Source organism: Homarus americanus, unplaced genomic scaffold, assembly GCF_018991925.1.
Source record: "Homarus americanus isolate GMGI-L3 unplaced genomic scaffold, GMGI_Hamer_2.0 scaffold30535, whole genome shotgun sequence".
NCBI lineage: Eukaryota > Metazoa > Arthropoda > Malacostraca > Decapoda > Nephropidae > Homarus > Homarus americanus.
In genome coordinates, this window is record NW_024732440.1 from 3,120,801 (window position 1) to 3,139,710 (window position 18,910).

The window sequence follows — 18,910 nt, forward strand, 5'->3', positions numbered from 1 at the left end:
CTGTATATGTAATTATTCTCATGGGGCAAAGGGAGGCTCAGGAACATAACTCCCGTATTTGACTTATTTATAGAGAAAATTAATCCGCTTAATTTTGTTTCGTATAACGTCGCGGTTTTGGGAACGTAACCCCGATTTTAAGCGAGGACTTACTGCTGCTAATTTTCCAGACTCAGTCAGTAAACTATTGTATGAAATCATTTATTTTTTAATATATGCAAATACAACACAATTGCAGTTTCAGAGGTTTTCTAATGCAGTATAGTTGTCACAATAATAACAGGTTAGGTACCTGAAGACACTATAAATTATCAAATTGAAAATCATTGTTTAATTGATGTAAACAAAAATACTGTAATTAATTTTGTTCCAGAGGCTAAAAAATACCCCCCCCCCCAAAAAAAAAATACTAATAATAAATAAATGCAAATAAAAATTCCTAAACTGCTTTAATAAGCACAAAACACATTTGGAACATAAAAAAATAAAATAAAATAAATAATTAAATAAATGAGTAAAAAAAAAACTGCCCACCCGGGTCTGATTTCTTTGGAAATGAGCACGACGTTCAGCAGTTTCAGTTCAGTTGTCAAAGATTCACAACTAGTATCTGAATTGTTCGTCGATTGTGTCATATTGTATCAACATGAAAAGGGGCAGATAGATCGGGGTTTTTTATTACAAAAAGTAGTTTTACATTACATAAACAGCTCTTTCCTCTGGATGATACCAACATGACCAAATTGAGAAAGGCAGCGCAACACTGGATGCATGAGTGGTGGTGGTGCCGGGCTGGCTGGCTGATCAACTGTTCACGCTCCGTAAATAAAACCCCAGGAATTTAATGTGATGCAAGAACTCGTCAGGAGTTAAGTGTGGGACTTTTTTCTTTTCCTTTTTTCAGGAAAATATATTATACTATACAGTACAGTATTATGATAATGTTTTATTTATCCGACACCAAATGAACCTAAATAATATTGCATACTGTTGAATTAAGCATCACCGCCATTTTAAAATGGCAGGATGGCATTGTCACTATGGCGTCACTGCCATTTTAAAACGCCGCTGTATTTTCAAATCTCCCGCGATGATTAGCGACAGATTTACAGCCTAAATAAGTGAAAACAGGACTAGTGGCAACTATCTCGGGCATCCGAGTGGGTTGGAGGCTGGAGTTTGAGGGACAGTAGTGGAGACGAACCCTATGGAGTAAGAATTGACAGTTTGATACAATGCTTGTGAAGAGTGATTTTTCAAAGTGGTCATATAGATTTTGACTTGAGGGGCATGAATCTGAAGGTACCCCAAAAATTTTACCCCAAATATGGTCATTCAAGGTCATAATATGTAATAACCTGAAACAGCAACTGAAGGTGCTACAAAGATCATATTGGTGTCATATCAAGACAAAGCATTTTTTTTTGAGGTATTATATGGTGTTGTCAACCATAAGACCTGCAAATGAAATTAAATTTTAGAAACACAAATCATCTAAAAATAAATATAATGACCCAAGTTAATACAGAGTAGCAATATTTATGCTTTGCAATTAACAACATATATCATTTATTCAAGCCTTAATCAGAAAGCTACATGTACATTAGTAAAATGATATCCCTGTTAGCTGGAACAGTTGGTGCAGAGCACTTCCGGGGATGAGAGATTTCCGGGTAACCAGACGACTTTCTCAAACCCGGAAAAATTCCTTATCCCCGGAATCTTTTCCGGTCACTGGGAAAAGTTTCTGGGTGTCTAAACTAGACATCTTGCACAGACGGACACTAGCCCACTTCCCCAGAACGTTTCTGGGTGCTGGGGATGTTTTCATTGAATCTAAACTACCAGAGTCCGTAAAAGCAGTTCTGATTAAGTTAGAAACTCCATTTATTTACTATAATAATCCAGAATAGCTAATCTAAAAGTTTGGCAAAATAAATATATTCAAAAATTAAAAATCTATATGATATGGGCATGAATGAAACTGTGCGTGACACCAAGACTGGTATTTTCCACTCCCATGGAGCTATGGTGGATTAGTGGGTCTCATATAAATGAACTGACCTGACCTGACCTGACACAATGTCAGGTGGAGGTAGGGTGGGGAATTAGTGGGGTCATATTACTGACCTGATGGATTGTCAGGTCACCCTTTCTTGTGTAGTGGATTAGTAGGTCTCATGACCTGAAGATATCTTGAATAAACACAAAACCTAAAGTATTTTTAGGGAGATCGTGATAAGTATAAATGAGCAAAGTTGCAACCCTTCAACATTATGTTTCATAGCATTTTAAAATATGGAGTGAGAAAGCAGAAAGGTGTGGGTTAATTAGAGAGTTGAAGTGGAAATGAGTGTTGTCAAGCATTCCTCAACAGCTGCTATTTAACTCGCACCATGCAGTCACACACACATTTGTCATACAATAAAACCCTCACTTCTCATGCTTGCTGTTTTGATTCCCTTTGTTTGAGAGAGAGAGAGAGAGAGTGTCTGTGTGTGTGTGTGTGACTGTGTGTGTGTGTGTCTGTGTGTGTGTGAGAGAAGGCAATGAGCTGTACTGCATGGCTGACTCACCCGCCTCCGTCCCTCCCATGTGACACACATATCTCAGTAAGTTGGTTGACTGCTTGGCTGAACTGTGGCATCACTTATATGATGGTTTGAGTGTGGAAGGAGCTATTTTCTGTACATAAAATATGTGCTATTGTATTTTATGATATGCTATGTATTAATTTTATTGTTTATCGCGGCAATTTTTGTTTAAAAAGAGGTTATAGCGCTACTGGAGTCAGACACACGAATAAACTACTTCAGTTGCTTTCAGATTGTTGGATTAAATTATATTTTTTGCTAAAGGGGACAAAGTTGGGATACATGCAACATTCGGATAGTTGGAATTCGGATAAAATGAATTGCACTGTAAATTAAATAAAGTCTACGATATTGGATTTACTGTATTACTGGAGACATTCTGCATACAGTGGCTGGCCTGACATGAATGGGGGAGGTTGTTGGGTGTTACTGGGTTAGTATTACAGGAACCAAATTTTACCAGGGAATGCTGACGCAGGTACTGGGTGGAGTGAGCCAGTATGCATCCATCACAACAATAAAAAACACAAGACTGACCAAGCGTGGAGTGCACCGCGGCAAGTGTTACCCAAGCAGCCAATTATGCCAAGATTTTTCCGGATAATTTTATATAACTCGGCATTTTCAGAGTTATTTTATAATAAATTCCGAGACCATTTACAGTATGTGTTGAATTACATGAAATTCTGAGATATTGAATGCCGTGTTACCAAGAGTTTACTTTAACAACAAAACTTATAATACTTGAGATATACTGCCAGAATAAGTTATAAGGAGAGGGGAAACTATATTATTACAGTAAGTCCTCGCTTAATGTCGGCCCACTTAATGTTGCTTTGGTACTACGTTGCTAAACATTAGAGGCCAAAAATTTGTTTAACGTCCCAGAGACTCGGTACAATGGTGTCGTTTGAGTCGTCACGGACTACTTTTTACCGTTTTTACAATATGTATTTAGGATGGTGTGTGCATATAAATGAGTAAAAATAAATGAAGAAAGTTACTATATCTACCAAAAATAAGTTGAAAAAACATGTACAGTACTTAAATGTACTTAAGGGGAGCGTCTGGTTGAGATACAAGGGGCCTTAATTATTGGCCGAATGCTTTGATATTCCTTTCACTAATTACGGACAACATGTAGGTAAATTCTAGCCCCAAACTCCCTCCTCTGCCCCCTTCATTTTTGGCCCTTTTCACCCCCTTTCTAAATTTTCAAGGTACTTCTCCTTCATTATTATTTGCTCCACTGTCTTGAAATTTATATGGTTTAGAGAATCCATGGTGCCCTTCAGTATGATAGGATGATATGTTTATTTTTCGCTTTGGCTTAGGTCTACAATTCTTTTGAAAATCACATGCCATTTTCTTCAAAATATTGAGATAAAATATTCGGCCCCTCTAAAATAAATCCAATTCAAATTACAAAAAAGCATCCTATTCTGATGTTGAGAAGAGATTCATCTTGTGATCAGTGTTTGTTTCACTGAGATCCGTCAAGAAATAGGCGAGATATAACAGTTTTGAGTGTGAGAAACTTAGTTTTGAGATACAGGCTGATAAAGTTTTTTTCGGTGGTAACTGTCATGTAATTTGCTAATCTGAGTTTATTTGACATGTAATTTTGTGTTATTTTGCATACCGTAATTTTATATCTCCAACAAAACTTGGTTATATTCTTATTATATATTATATTATATTACAGTATTATATTAGGCTCCTGGTCCCCCCATGCCTTAGCGTGAGGCACAGAATTATCCTTGTTGGGAGGGTATCGGAGGTGCCCACACTCCTCATTGTTGCCAGGAAAAATCACAAGAACTGGTGTATAGTGTTGTCTCTTCTATGTTGTTAGGCTGGCTCAAAAGGCTCCTGGTGCATAGTTTTCTGAACACTTTGCAGTCTTTATTTTCATTTTTCTAGGCTGTGTCTTAGGTGTGCTATGCCTCCCACGATCGGTATCTTGCTTCAACAGTGATTCATCAAGGGTAGATGAATTCATATTCAAGAATTTCACAGTGATGCTTGTTGATATCCAAAATTGTGGTCCAAGATGACCACAAGACGTAGTGAAAGGTGTTCATGACCTCCAAGTGCATGTCAAGAAATGTTTTCCCTACATTATCTCGTACTGCTTTGCCGAAATAAGATGTTAGAGTGTCAATTGCCTTGTCAGTCAACTTGTTTTTCCCACCCAGCAAACTTCTCACAATATTCCCACTCTTCGTTGTCGTCTCTACCTTCTCTTCATCTCTGAGCTTCCTAAGTCTTGTAACCATCCTTTTTTTAACATGATTGATGCATTCCAGCTTTTTCGTGTGTGTGTCCTAGTAGGGGCCATTGCCATTGTTCAAGGCACACACTGAATTGTACGAGCTGGAGTCGCCATCTCCTACAAAATGTTCATATCTAAGATTCAGGTCTTGTGACTTCCCAAACAATCTTCTAGCTCCTTCTGCTTCCATTCCCCCATATGTGCCTTCGTAGTTCTTGGTGCATTTGCTTTGGTGGCTTGTTTTCCATGTCCTAAAGTCTGGCTCTGTAATCTTCTTTTTCTGGAGTTGTCCTTCCTTGACAGTGCACATGAAACAATATTTACTCATAACTTTATAGTCAATGATGAAGCCAGTACATACTTCTATGATGACACCCATGCCTACTTTCGACGTATGTCCCCTTTTCATCCAAGATCCGTCATACGATATACTGTATCTATGTTCAGGACTCATCTTCATCAGGAACATTTGAGGAATGTTTTTCATAGAAACTCTCTGACTGCCTGAAGAATTTTGCTTTGCTTCCTTTCATAGTGAGTCTTCATAGCATCAAATATGTAATGAAGATACCTGTAATATTTGTAATTACCAATAATTGGCATACCAAATTGACCCAGCAATCTTCTAATTCCAGCAAGCCCAAAATCATCAATGATTGATAAGTAGATCAATCCAACATTAGTCTTCAAGACAGGAGTCTTCTTAAGATGAAAAGCTACTGGTACTCCTGTAGGCTTGGACTCTTTTTTTTTTAGTCCACAGAGGTCACAGGATAGAGTTATGGTGCTCTCAAATCCATCACATTGAAATTCAATATCACAGCTGTCGTATGCACAAGCACAGCGTTAGGCAAGGAGGTTCTTTAGTCTTGTTTGGGTGATGATAACACAAACACACTCGTTTTCACTGTCAGGTTCTTCTTCTCCAATGTCCGCTACCAATTTAGTACGTATAGCTAGCAGTGAAGAACACTCCATTCTTGCATATTTATTATCTTTTTGTGGAGTGGCTATGGTGTCAGAGGGAGGTAGCACAGTCAATGGTGTCAGTGAGAGGTGGTGTGTGTGTGAGGTGCTGGCAATTGGCTCAGGGCTTGCATCTTCATCATATTGTTGTGGAAAGGCCATCGTGTCAGAGTGAGGTGGTATGGAGTCTGGTGTCAGGAGGAGGTTGTACAGAGTTCATGGTGTGAGTGGCAGGTGGTGTGCAGAACATGCTGGCGACTGGCTGAGCACGTGTTGCTCCCGTCACCTCCCCTATGTTTTCTTTTTTCTTCATCTTGAAATACTCAACACTCTTGCCCCGTGCTTCCTGTAGTAGTATCTTCCTTTTTGTTAAACGTGGCATCTCAATAAAAGACAGTATAATGGTGCAAATGAGGGTTTTGTGACAGTGAGAGGGTGTTGCGCATTAGTTCACATATGCCCTTTCTCAACGAGAGCTGGAAGCTCACTGACACTGTTTTTTTTTTGTTAAGAGACTGGTACCATCCCCCACACAGGCTCAAGAAAGATAGAGTTGCCAGTAACCATTTTCTGAAGCTGTTTTATGGCTAATTATAAACTAGTTTCTGATGAATAGTTTACTGCAACTATTGCTAGTCATGGTCATGAACCAGTGGAGGGGGGGGGGGGTCCTCCCACAGTAACATAAATATTACAAATTTTCCTCTAAAACTCCTTGTACATACGGCCATGGGCAACACCAGTACATGAGAATTTGTTCAGATATTTTCAATTTTTTCAATGTCTGAGCTGGACGCTCCCCTTAAGGGACTTAAATTTTTAGCTCTTGTGCAAAATATACGATGTCTATATTCATATTATTTGCTGTTTTGCAAGGATTCCAGCTATGCAGTCTATATTCTGCTAACTTTAGTCTGTGCCATTTTATAAGATAAAAAATTTAAGCCTAAACCACCTTCAGTCTTGCCAGAAGTGCGGAGGGAGAGGTGATGTATTATGACAACTGACGCCAGCCCACTGGCCAACCAAGGTTACCTAGTGGTATTTACTTATCTGTCATGTAGAGGAGTTTTGGGTTTTTCTATTATAAAATTTCAATGAATGTGACTTAATAGAGTAATGCATACAAGCAACTCACCAGGCATCACACAAGGAGTTTTGAATTTATGTAATGTAATTCATGGGGCAAAGGGAAGCTCAGGAACGTAACTCCCATATTTTATCTATTTCTTATGGGGAAAGTTGATCCGCTTCACATTGTTTCGTATAACGTCGCATTTTCAGGAACGTAACCCCCACGTTAAGCGAGGACTTACTGTATATGCGAGATTAAAACTATCAAGAGCTAATTGGCCCCTTCACTAACCTCCGACATCAAAATTACATTGAACAAACCAATGTAATCACTGTCTCACCAAAACCCACCTGAAATGGGACTCAAACTCTTCCTTCATGGATTTTGAAAACAAAGAATTACCATTGAACCGAAGTAGTGTTTAAGTCCAAATAAATTCAATCTTCATCAAACATTGCTAAATGCATTCTCTTCCTAAACATGGCTAAATGCATACTATACCTGAACATGGCTAAATGCATTTTCTACCTGCAACATAGCATCAGGAGTAGAGATCATGCCCCCCCAGCGGGTGACTCGAGCACGAGCTAGGGAGCTGGCCCACCTCACAACCTCGTCTTGCTCCATCTGATCAGCTATTGCTCTCATCTGGGGGTTACTGATTCTCATGGCTCTCATAAAATCCTGAAATAAATCCAAACTTACATATACTGTACTAAATTCAGCATATATACAATTATAAGATATTAAACATAAGTAAATTCAGTACAGTACTGTACTATCAAGTATAATACCATACATATTTAATGAATAGTGTACAATCGTCCAAAGAGGTGATGTCATGGTTTTCAGTATGATTAGTTCAAAAAGAGGTACAGGTATCTGGCAACTTGGCAGGAACCCAGCGAGTGACTGACCAGTGGGCTGGATGCCGTTGGACTAAGATGGTATATTTATGAACTGTTACATCACATTTCTCGCTACCTACCATAACTTTTTTCTGGCATTCCCTTACATTTTTTTCAAGTAAAAGGCTTCAAGATGGGTTGCAAAAGTAAAAGATTAAAAGAACTATATCCCAATTGTTACCGCAAGCAGTAATGAGTAGGATGACACATAAACAAACATTATGTTAGGCTGTAAGTCATGTCATGTTTATTGGGCATGCCTGCCTGTATATAAAGTATTGAGATGGTGGAGATGGAGAGACCAAGAGGAGGTTGGGGTGTTGGGTGGTAGTAAGGGGAGCTTGTTTGCATATAAACACCTGACGCAGCAAAGTTGGCCAGCCAGGGCGGGGCACGTGATGCCGGGCAGGGCACTGCCACTGTAGCTACCCCCATCATAAAGTCAACACCTAACCTGTTTCTCTTGAGACTTTCAACACGTAAGTTTAACTTGTATTTATTGTTTACACAGGTAGACTGAGCCCATTGCATCGGTTATCATTGTAACAACATAGAAATATGGCAAATTAAGTACTCATTATAAGTGTTAAGATTAGACTAATTACATAGCTATGATTGTTATGTGAATATATATTGTATTAAACATTTATGTATGATTGCCTATGTATGATTTATTTGAAATACTAAAATGAATTGTATTCAACAGGTTTGACCGAATTATAACGTTCGAGTTTAACGTGAAGTCTGATTAACCTTTAAGTGCTCAGAAGGCGATTACACCAATCTCATGCGTGAAAGACAAAGAAAATGCATGCAGGAAAAATATAAAAAGACAACTAGTCCGAGATGATACAGCAACACAAGCTGATAACACTCACTTCAAGCATAGAATACTGTTCATATGGCTTGTTTCCTTGTTTAGAAGTTGCTTTATTTTTAGATCAATATGAAAAGCATTTGTTACTCTGAAATTATTAGTTGAATGTGGTTTTATCGAAGTAAGCAATTTAACCAAGTTTAACTTTTTTTCATCAATAACGAATGCCACTGAATGGGAATCTTTTATGTTTTATATTTTATTCTTGGGTGCTAAATAATACAATATCTTCAGAGTATAAATGTCAATTAATTTTCTTATAATTACTAGGGGAAAAGGTATCAAGTTGCCAGACACCATTTTCTGAGTAAAAATTTCTAAAAATCATGATACCAACCATTCATTTAGATGACTGTAAAATATACAATAACTATTACAAACTCCTCATTCTACACATCACCTCCATGAGCAAACACACATATACACTGACTCTCACTTCATTCATTACCATACATTCAATCTTAATGCTGTAAGTATTATGCTATGGCACTCCCCTTCTACTATAAGGACCCACACATCAAATTAAATTGGTTTATACTTGCTGCTTCCTACAACCTAGTTTATCCAGCAACAACATGTTCTTCCTATTAAATTACTCAACACCATTGTTGCTCCCTAGATGTCCATCCTCTATCTCCTAATATGTGCTTCACCCAATACATCCATCTCCTTCAGTAAGTAGTGATTGGTTCTCTACCCAACACTTCTTTCATTTCCCTATCGCTTTCTTAATTCTGCCCTTGCACATGTAATTTCTGTTGATTCTAATTGGCTCCTTCCACTTGTAATCAGGGCCTTCAATAATAACTCTGCTATGTACTTTCTCTGATATAGCCATCAGCCTTTTCTTTAAATAATAACCTAATTAAGCAGAGTACATGATAGTAATACTATACCCAATGTACTAAAAATGCATCTCACAATGATAACAAACTATATTTCCATTATGGCTCTTATCACAACAAAATTTTCTTGTGACTATTTATTCTCAATCACAGCTCAAAACAACCCATGGCAATTTCCTGAAAAATATGAATATAAACAAAATTCATAAATCCAACATACGTTATCACAAATTTGTCACTTGATATAGAATACAAAAGTGTCTTGCAATCATATGGAGGAACATCCAAGTTTTGAACACAGCCATAAAAAATCCCTCAGTACCTTTAAGAGTTGAATTTCCCGTTTCTGTTCATTGAGCTGGTATTTGTTCTCAGCAAGCTCCTGCTGTAGCTCAGCAATTTTTCCTGATTGGTTTTGTATTAAGCTTCGTAACTCCCGAAGGCAATTGTGGTCCTGAAATAAAATGAGAATTAGCTATTAGACTTGGCTTACAACATAATCAGGTTTTCAACATATCAACTTAAAATTTACATCTGGTGATCATGGGTCGTTATATCATAACAGATTCCACTAAAATCTTCCAAAGCCTATTGTGAATTACTGTAGTACAGTAGACCTGCCATTTGCAGGTTTGCGATTCACAGTAAACAGATGGCGGCTATGGTAGCTTGCTTGCGAGCATTTTACTGCAGTGCAACGAATGACCCCATGCGCCCGTGGCATCTTATCTATCTCCCTCTGTTCGCGCTCACCCAGTGCCTGTGACCTAGCATCTCGTGCTGCACAGTACTCTCAAAACTTTAGTGTTTTTTGTGAAAATGGCCCCTAAAAGACTGCCTAGTGTCAGGGCTAGTGATGCTAGTGGAGTGAAACGTAAAAAGCATAAGTCAGTGATGGCCCAGACAAAGTTGAATAATTAGTCATGTTAAAGGAGGGGATAAGTGCTGTCGTGGTTGGACGGTTGCTTGGTGTGAACGAATCCACAGTGTGGTTTATAAAGAAGAATGAACAAGCAATTCATGATTCTGTTTAAGCAAGTTCTCCTACAAGTACTAAAGTGGTGCAGGATGTTCATGACAAAAGCATATTAAACAGAAAAAGCACTGAACATTTAGATTGAGGACCAGCACCGCAAAAAATGCTCCGATCGACAACAACGTGATTCGTGAGAAAACTAAGTCTTTATGTCCATTTTTATGAGTCAACAGGTGGTGAAGGGGGCTAGTGCGGCTACTGAACCAACTTTTAGTGCCAGTAAAGGGTGGTTCGAGAATTTTAAGAAAAGATTCTCTTTACATAATGTGAAGCTAACTGGGGAGGTCGCATCAGCTGACCACACAGCCGCAGGTGCATTTCCTACCAAGTTAAAGGAAATAATAGAAGAGAAAGGCTATAGACCAGAGCAAGTGTTTATGCCGATGAATCTGGTCTATATTGAAAAATAATGCCTGGTAGAATGTATGTGATAGATGGTTTGGTATCACACTAATTGTTTTAATTAAGTCCTGGAACTCTTTAAGTGGCAGGGTTGGATGTAAACACATCTTGGCATTTTCTGTTTATTATCAAAGCAGGTATATACACAGGTGCAATCTGAGAGAATATATTGTGAGCCTTTCCAGGGATGTGTTGTGAATATCACTTTGAGATAACACTTGAGCTAAGTGCTTGACTTCCCTGTCCAGTGGTAGTAAGAGAAATGCCCTCTCTGAGCGTGAGAGAGCGAGCCGGTTGTTTGCTAAATCAGATGACCCACACTCGGCCTTTGAGAGAGATGCAAGCCAAGTTATCTAGAGTCATGAATAACATGGTGACTCACTTAGTGAATAACTTGGTGTTATTTATTTGGGTGAATATTTATATAAAGCAAAGGTGCTGTTACATGTACATAAACAAACAGGAGAGGCATGCCCCTGGGTTCAAGGAAACCAAGGCCACTCATCTTCTGTGGCAGTGCAGCTGGTCAAAGGATCAAACCTGGCTTGCTTTACAATTCAGCAAACCCTGGGGCTTTAAAGGGTAGAAACAATAACCTTTTGCCAGGTTTTTGGCAGTCAAACAGAAAGGCATGGGTAACTGTGCAAGCATTCCAGGATTGGTTCCATAAATGCTTTGTCCAGGAAGTGGAAAAGTACCTTGCTTCCAAGAAGATGGAATTCAAGGTGCTATTAGTGATAGATAATGCACCACGCCACCCAGAAAGTTTGCAGTTTAGTCATCCAGGTGTAGAGGTGGTGTTCTTACCCCCTAACACAACTGCTCTTATTCAGCATCTCAATCAGGGTGTACTACACACCTTCAAGGCATATTACACCTGACATTCTTTTGGTTGTATCCATAGTGCCATGGATGCAGACCCTGACTTTGAAGTTTGCAAGCTGTTGGAAGGAGTTCAGCACTGCAAACTGCATTACTAACATCAGTGAAGCATTCAATGAACTCAAACCAGAGACGGTGAGTGCTTGTTGGTGAACCTTATGGTTGAGTGTGTGAATAACTTCCAGGGATTTCAGTCCATAGTAAAGGACAAGTGATTGCAGGCCCTTCGTGCTCTTGTGAAAGTTTGAACGCTCGTAACAGCGTACAGCGAATGAGGGTGCGCCAAGTCCGTAGACTTGCATGGTTAATTAGGGCGCGCCAAGCCCATAGACTTGCATCGTTTTCCATCGTAAATAAAATGTTTAATTAATGCCTTCCTAAATAAACCATCGACATGGGACCAGGTTTGTTCCACTCTACGAATTTTTTGCGATTTTCCCACCAAGTTTGATGAAAAACGATTGTGCCGTTTCAGCTGTCCAGAACAGACACACGGCTAGTCCTATGGTATATTAGATGTGAATGACATTGTGAGTGTTGCACGTCAATTGGGTGGTGAGGGGGTTTGTGGATATGGCTGCTGAAGATGTGGAAGAGCTGATTGATGGGCATGAAGAGGAACTCACAGGAGAGGATTTGATAGTTGGTAAAAAGTGCCGAGGAAGATGAAGAAAAAATTATGGTTTTGCAACAAGAAGGTTGGGGCTTGAACAATTTTGGTGAACTATTTCAACAGGTGAAGATGGTAACTGATTTCATTGTTGACCACGACCCTTCCATGGAACGTTGCCTTAAGATGGTCCGAGAAATCAACCAGGTATTGTTTACCTACCAGGAAATGCTTAAAGACCTCAAAGCAAAGAAGAAACAACTACCAATCACAATGTCTTTCAAGAAAGAACCAGCCACTACCACCATTGCTCCACCCTCCTCCTCCCAGCCATCCGCCACCTCACCACCCACCTCCCGGTCGCGCGCCTCTCCGCCACCCGCCTCTCCACCAACCACCACCGTATCACCCTCTTCCAACAGCGATCCTATGCTTCAGTAACCAGATAACTCCCTATGCACAGAGCACCACTTCATCAAGCTCCAAACTCCCACAAACGAATGTAAGTACAGGTGTTCCTCTACTTATGAACGAGTTACGTTCCTGAGGCTTGTTTGTAAGTCCAACTTTACTCTTGTAGACACCAAACATATTGTAAAAAATGAAACGATTATGGATATTTAGTACAGCTATACCCTTTAATACAGCCTTAAAACCTGGTTCACTCTTCTCCTCTAAGGTAATGCTTGTTCTATCTGGAATTTTCTTCAAAATAATCCAGTCTCATCCACATTAAACACCTGTTCTGGCAGGTAATCCCCCTCAGTGGTGATGTTTTTATCTCTGAAAGTTTGTAAGTTGTACGTTCTTAAGTAGAGGAGCACCTGTATACAGATGCATTCGTATTTTTCTTACCTGACACCTAGTAAAAGAACATTTGGAATATTAAAAAGTCATAAAAAAACTAATCCCATTCATCAATATTTTAACTTAGATAAAAAAAAAGTTTTGACCCTTAATTCTGAATATACAGTACAGTACCCAAAATATATACATTTTTTTCAAATCTGATTAAATAGTGTACAATAAGTCATACCTTCAATTCATCCTTGGGCACCACCAGGCCACAGCCTTGTTCACATGGTACTGGACGCTTGGGATTGAACTCACATTCTTCTAAGTGTGAACTCAAGGCATCAAGTTTTACAACTGAAGTGCAACCATGAGGTTTGTTGTCACAAGATATATATAACCTGTCATGAAGAAGATACTATTAAGTAGGTGAACATTTAAATAACTTAAAATCAAGTACAATACACTATCACATTAGAATATTTTCCTCTTTAAAATTAACTTTGTGCTAACATTCTAAGAGAAATTATGCAAATGCACTGATTCTGGGAGTGTGGAGTGACATCATACAATTAATGCAAATAACATGCCTAAATATTCCATACATTTATATATAAATATTCAAATAACCGGTGGACTCCTATTGAAAATAGTAATCTACACAATATACCGTATTAATATCTTTTTTCAAAATTATGCTTGGAGAAAATATTAGTGTGTGTGATCTTAAGAAAGCCAGATGTGGCTTTACGCTGCACATCAAAGACAAACATTCGTTTGCCTCTCACTACTGTGTTGTCTATTAATTCCCAGGTTGGATGTGAGAAGGGTGTTATCCAGTGTGTCCCTACCAAACAAATCAGGTTTTCTCGGTATCCTTCTGTACTAAAAATGGACAATGAAGGTCGTTACAAAGAACAGACCGACCTCCCACACAGCTTGTAAGCTGGCAAGTGGTAAAAATGATAATCTCCATTGTCCATTGTAGCTGTACACTAACTGTCTTGGATCAATAAAATACTCCAGATACTAATAGAGTAGTATAAAGATTAAATTTAACACTTTGGTGGGCTGAAGACAAATATTTTGTCATCCAAAAGGCTCCAGTTAGCATTCCGATGACGAAAATATCAACTTCAAAAACTCGCCACAAGTCTATTTCACTTGATTTTCATGGTTCAAGTCTCAAAATGCATGCCATTGTCTTCCCATTCTCGCCACACAACTTACGTGAATATGAGGTGTTGGGATAACTGCCTTGTGGGCCTGCAAGCATCAGTAAGTCCCAAGGATTTACAGAGCTCAGACACTACCCGCTCTTTTATGATATTTACTCGTATATTCGTATGTTGGTGTTAGATTCAACTTTGTTTGCAAAATAGTATTATAGAGCAGTCATTTGTGAAGAAACACACATTCAATAAAATATGATGAAAAAGAACGTCAGAAACAAAAAAGAAATGCAAACATAAAATCCATGCAACAGCATTTTAAATTACAAAGTTATTTACAACTTTTCCATTTAAATCTTTAATTTTTGTAAGTGTAGTATTTTCTCAATTTCACGAATTAATTCAAGCCTTCCGTTATGTTCGCTCGATTTACTGAATTATTCCACTAAATCGAGCATAATTCCGTTAAATTCCACACTAAACATGCCACGCGTCGCTTGACACATCATTTTTTTTATCCACTCACTCTGTGTCCTGCCACCACCGCATGGTTGCTCACTGCTACCTCTTGGTCAACTAAATACGTACATTAGAGCACCTTAGCTTTCGTCTTAATTCAAGACATCTTTAGAGGCAACTGAATTTAAAGGGATGGAATGCCAGGTCACCCTTTCTTGGGTGAGGGGTTAGTGGGTCTCATGACCTGAAGAAGTCTTGAATATAGACAAAACTAAAGTATTCTTAAGGAGATAAGTATAAATTAGAGGTAGTAGGTAGTAGGCAGCTATCAAACAGGGAGGCACTACTGCCTGGGAAGATATTGGAAGCATAATGTGTTGTCTAATGGTAGACCCTGCTGCCATATGGCATCACAAATATTGTGACCAAGTCCCAGGTTGCTGATCTGTCTTTCTGCCTCATTTACACACAATTGCAGGATCTCAATTGTTTCTCTTACTATTGACAAGACAACATAGTGTACATATAGCATTTCTCACTATTGATTATTATTATTTTTTCTTTACTATCATTATTACAGTGTTATTATTATTATTATTATATTTTACTTTTTATTATAAATTTTATTTACTATGAATTACTATTATTATTAAATTCCCCCAGGCCCAGATGTGGGTCAGTGACCTGTGCCCAGTGGGCTAATCTAAAAAAAAAAAAAAAAATTGAACAAAGGTGTACAGTATGTATCCCTTCAACTATTACATAACATTTTAAAATATGGAGTGAGAAAGCAAAAAAAAGGTGTGGGTGATTAGAGGGATGGAGTGGAAAGGGGTGGTAACATGCACCGGTGTTGTCAATCGCTCCTCAACAGCTAATATTTATCTCGCCACCAGGCAGTCACACAACGAGGTCTCTCTCTCGTAACAATGGTATGAGTGAGTATTTCCCACCAAGAGTGAACCCCACTCAACCTCCAGCATCTCACAAGTATACAGAGTAATGAACAAAGAAGGAAAGATTGAGAATAAGAAAGGAGAAGAAGAGTAAAATAAATAGAAATAAGAAATAAAAAGAAAAAAGGTACTGTATATAAAACTCTTTTATTGTTACTGTGTGTGCCAGTGGACATTTAGCTTGGTCATGTCCATGCTCTTGTAGACGTGCGGTTTGCGTGCTGTGTGGATCACCGATAACTTGAGCTTACAGATACCGGAGGCATTGGTGGTAAACAGGACGGTGATGTGCTCCTTCTGCAACTTCCGGCCCCGACACTTGCTGGCATTCTTCACAACGAAGGTCTTGGAAAGTAGCTTTTTCCAAAAAAGACCAGATTCGTCCATGTTAAACACCTGGTCGTTGGTGTACTGTCCTTCCTCCATAATCTCACGTAAAAACGGAGGAAATTCCCTAGCCGCAACACGGTCAGCACTAGCTTCTTCACCACCAATGTTGATATTGGTGATCTTGTTCCTCTTCTTAAACCTCTGTAACAACCCAGAGGAAGCATTAAAGGGTTTGGGCTCTGTAATTCCCATCTTTCGTGACACTGCAGCATACAGTTCACGTGCGTACTCCTTAACTGAGCGCGTGTCCACCACCATGTTCCGTCGCGCCTGACGCACCAAGTAGCTCACAAGTAATTTTTCCATCTTGAGAAGCACCTGGTTGTGGAAATACTTGATCATAGAAGCACCTGTAGACATTGTGATGTTCATGTGCTCCTTTATCTTGGCTGCATCCTTCTTAATTGTCCTGATAGTTGATTCGTTAACACCATGCTGGCGCGCGAGATCAACCTGCCTTGTTCCTTTCTCCAACTCTTGTATGATCTTATATTTTATTTCGTAGCTTAAGGAACGTCGTGTCTTCTTTGGCTTAGGGCGGCTGGGTCCAGGTAATGCAAGGTTTCTTTGTGGTGGTGGTGGTGGTGGTGGTCCGGTGGAAGCCATTCTTATGGAACAATGGATACCGATATACACGGTGTAGCCGGGAGGGGTGTAACTGACGCGGTAGGTCAAGGGGCTTGAACGCTCCAGCGGCGGGGCACGTCATAGCACTACATTAAACCAATCACAGCTAGCAGGGAGGGAGGTAAGGATGCTTTGCCCAATCACAGTCCGCTACGTCATATGACGTCACCGATAACGCAACAAAGACATACACTGCGCAACCTACTCGCGCCGCTTACACAACATGGCGGATGGCGGGAGGTTTGAATCCAAAAATGGCGCGGCGCGAGAGGACCGCCAGCCACTCTCCGCGTAAAGGGGTACACGCACCGCGGAAAATGAGCATTCCGTGTTCGGCAGGGTACCGAGTAAACGTGGAAACGCGTAAAGTGGGACCGCGTAAAGCGAGGGTTGACTGTACATGTAATAACTAAATGTAAAAAAAGTAGCACTTGCCAGCACTGCAGGCAAAGAATGAAGCATCATAGTAGGTGATACAGGTGGTCAGACATACCACGATTATCCCAGATCATTTTATATAACTCGACATTTCCCGAGTTATAGTATAATACAGTTGGTCCTCATATTACGCGGTTAATGTAACCCGGAGGGTACCGCGGAAAGTGAGAAACGCGTAAAGTGAATAACATAACATATGGGATTAATTGAAATGGAGTCCGGGCCGATCCCCAAACTCCACTTTTTGACGACACACAACTATGTTGTAGTAAAAATATTATCTTAACTTTATGATGGCATGCACACACAATTAATAATTAAGAGAAATATCAATAATATTAGGTTTTTTAACACTTACATTAGTAGAAAAGATGGCTGGGCACACGGGGATGGGCGGTTGGTTCCGAGGCAGAGGGCAGATTATTGGCCCTCACCTGTATCACTTGTATCAATTGTATCACTATCCACCACAGAGGCTTGCAGGGCCTCTTTGTCAAACCCCCCAAAGTTCATATAAGTCCATATCCTCACTATAATTATCACTATCACTGACTTGGGCCGGCTGTAGTGGGTGGCGGGTGAAGAACTGGTCATGTTTTGATGACTGGGCGACCTTGTGCGCACCATTTTCGCGCCTCTTACACAACATGGTGGATGGCGGGAGGTTTGGATCCAAAAATGGCGCGGCTTGCCAGCCGCTCTCCGCGTAATGGGGTTCACGACCGCGGAATGTGAAAATGTTAGGTTCTGGCAAGGCACCGCGTTAACGGTGAAACGCGGAATGCGGGACCGCGTAATATGAGGACCAACTGTATATTCTGAGACCATGTCCATGGCGAGTTATATGAAATGCCGAGTTATCGAGGGGTTACTGTACATCTAAAAGCACTTAATTTCAGACAAAAGAAAAAATAGAATGACAAAATACAGTAAATTAAAGTAAGAAATAAGTCATCAGGTAAATAAAATACTGTAATATAAATAAAAAGTTTAACCTCATTCTTATTGGCGGGCATTCGTAAGTCAAGGACCCCCTATACAGGTGTATTTCTAATGTAAAGTAGTACATTCAAATAAATAAGCCAAAAATTATTTTTACATGTTTCTTGCACCTTTCTTTATCATTTTGCAATTCTCCCTTTAATTTTTCTGTAGGAGCTGTGTCAGATGATGCAGCCTTCCCAATGTGAGTCACATGGTATAGTTTGGTGCTTTTTAATGAAGCTATGAAGCCAGCCTTGGCTTGCTGTGAATTTGCTGTTACTAGCTGGCTTGCCATCTCTCTTGAGTAAACAAGCTTGAATTTCCACTACCTCAGAATAAATCACTAGCTATCCAAACATTCAAAGCATCCTCCATTTATTGGTACAATGGCAGCCTTAAAATCTGAATGGTCTTGGATATGGATGGCAGTGTATATGATACACAAATTTTGTCAGCCTTTAGTCTAATGCTGTGAAGCTTGCTTTCATTTACTCTGTTTTAGCGGCCACAAATGATGACTTATTTCACAGTTAAGTGCATCCAAAATCTTGAAAATGTCTTCTAAATTACAGTAAATCTACTCCAAAATTCATTAAGAATACATTAACTAATCAATTAACAA

At 39.4% G+C, this 18,910-nt stretch overlaps 1 protein-coding gene across 7 annotated transcripts in view; it reads right to left on the reverse strand.

Annotated features, from left to right (window-relative positions):
- LOC121868769 (E3 ubiquitin-protein ligase NRDP1-like) overlaps positions 1 to 18,910 on the reverse strand; it is a 43,547-nt gene that overhangs the window by 14,284 nt on the left and 10,353 nt on the right. For 5 of the 7 annotated variants that reach the window (XM_042369656.1, XM_042369659.1, XM_042369655.1 and 2 more), the window contains exons 4-6: positions 13,507 to 13,663; positions 9,863 to 9,994; positions 7,412 to 7,594 (exon numbers count right to left, since the gene is read on the reverse strand). In XM_042369656.1, coding sequence (XP_042225590.1) covers positions 7,412 to 7,594; positions 9,863 to 9,994; positions 13,507 to 13,663 — 472 coding nt within the window. The remainder of the gene's footprint in view (positions 1 to 7,411; positions 7,595 to 9,862; positions 9,995 to 13,506; positions 13,664 to 18,910) is intronic. The other 2 variants (XM_042369661.1, XM_042369660.1) reach the window with 1 other exon arrangement.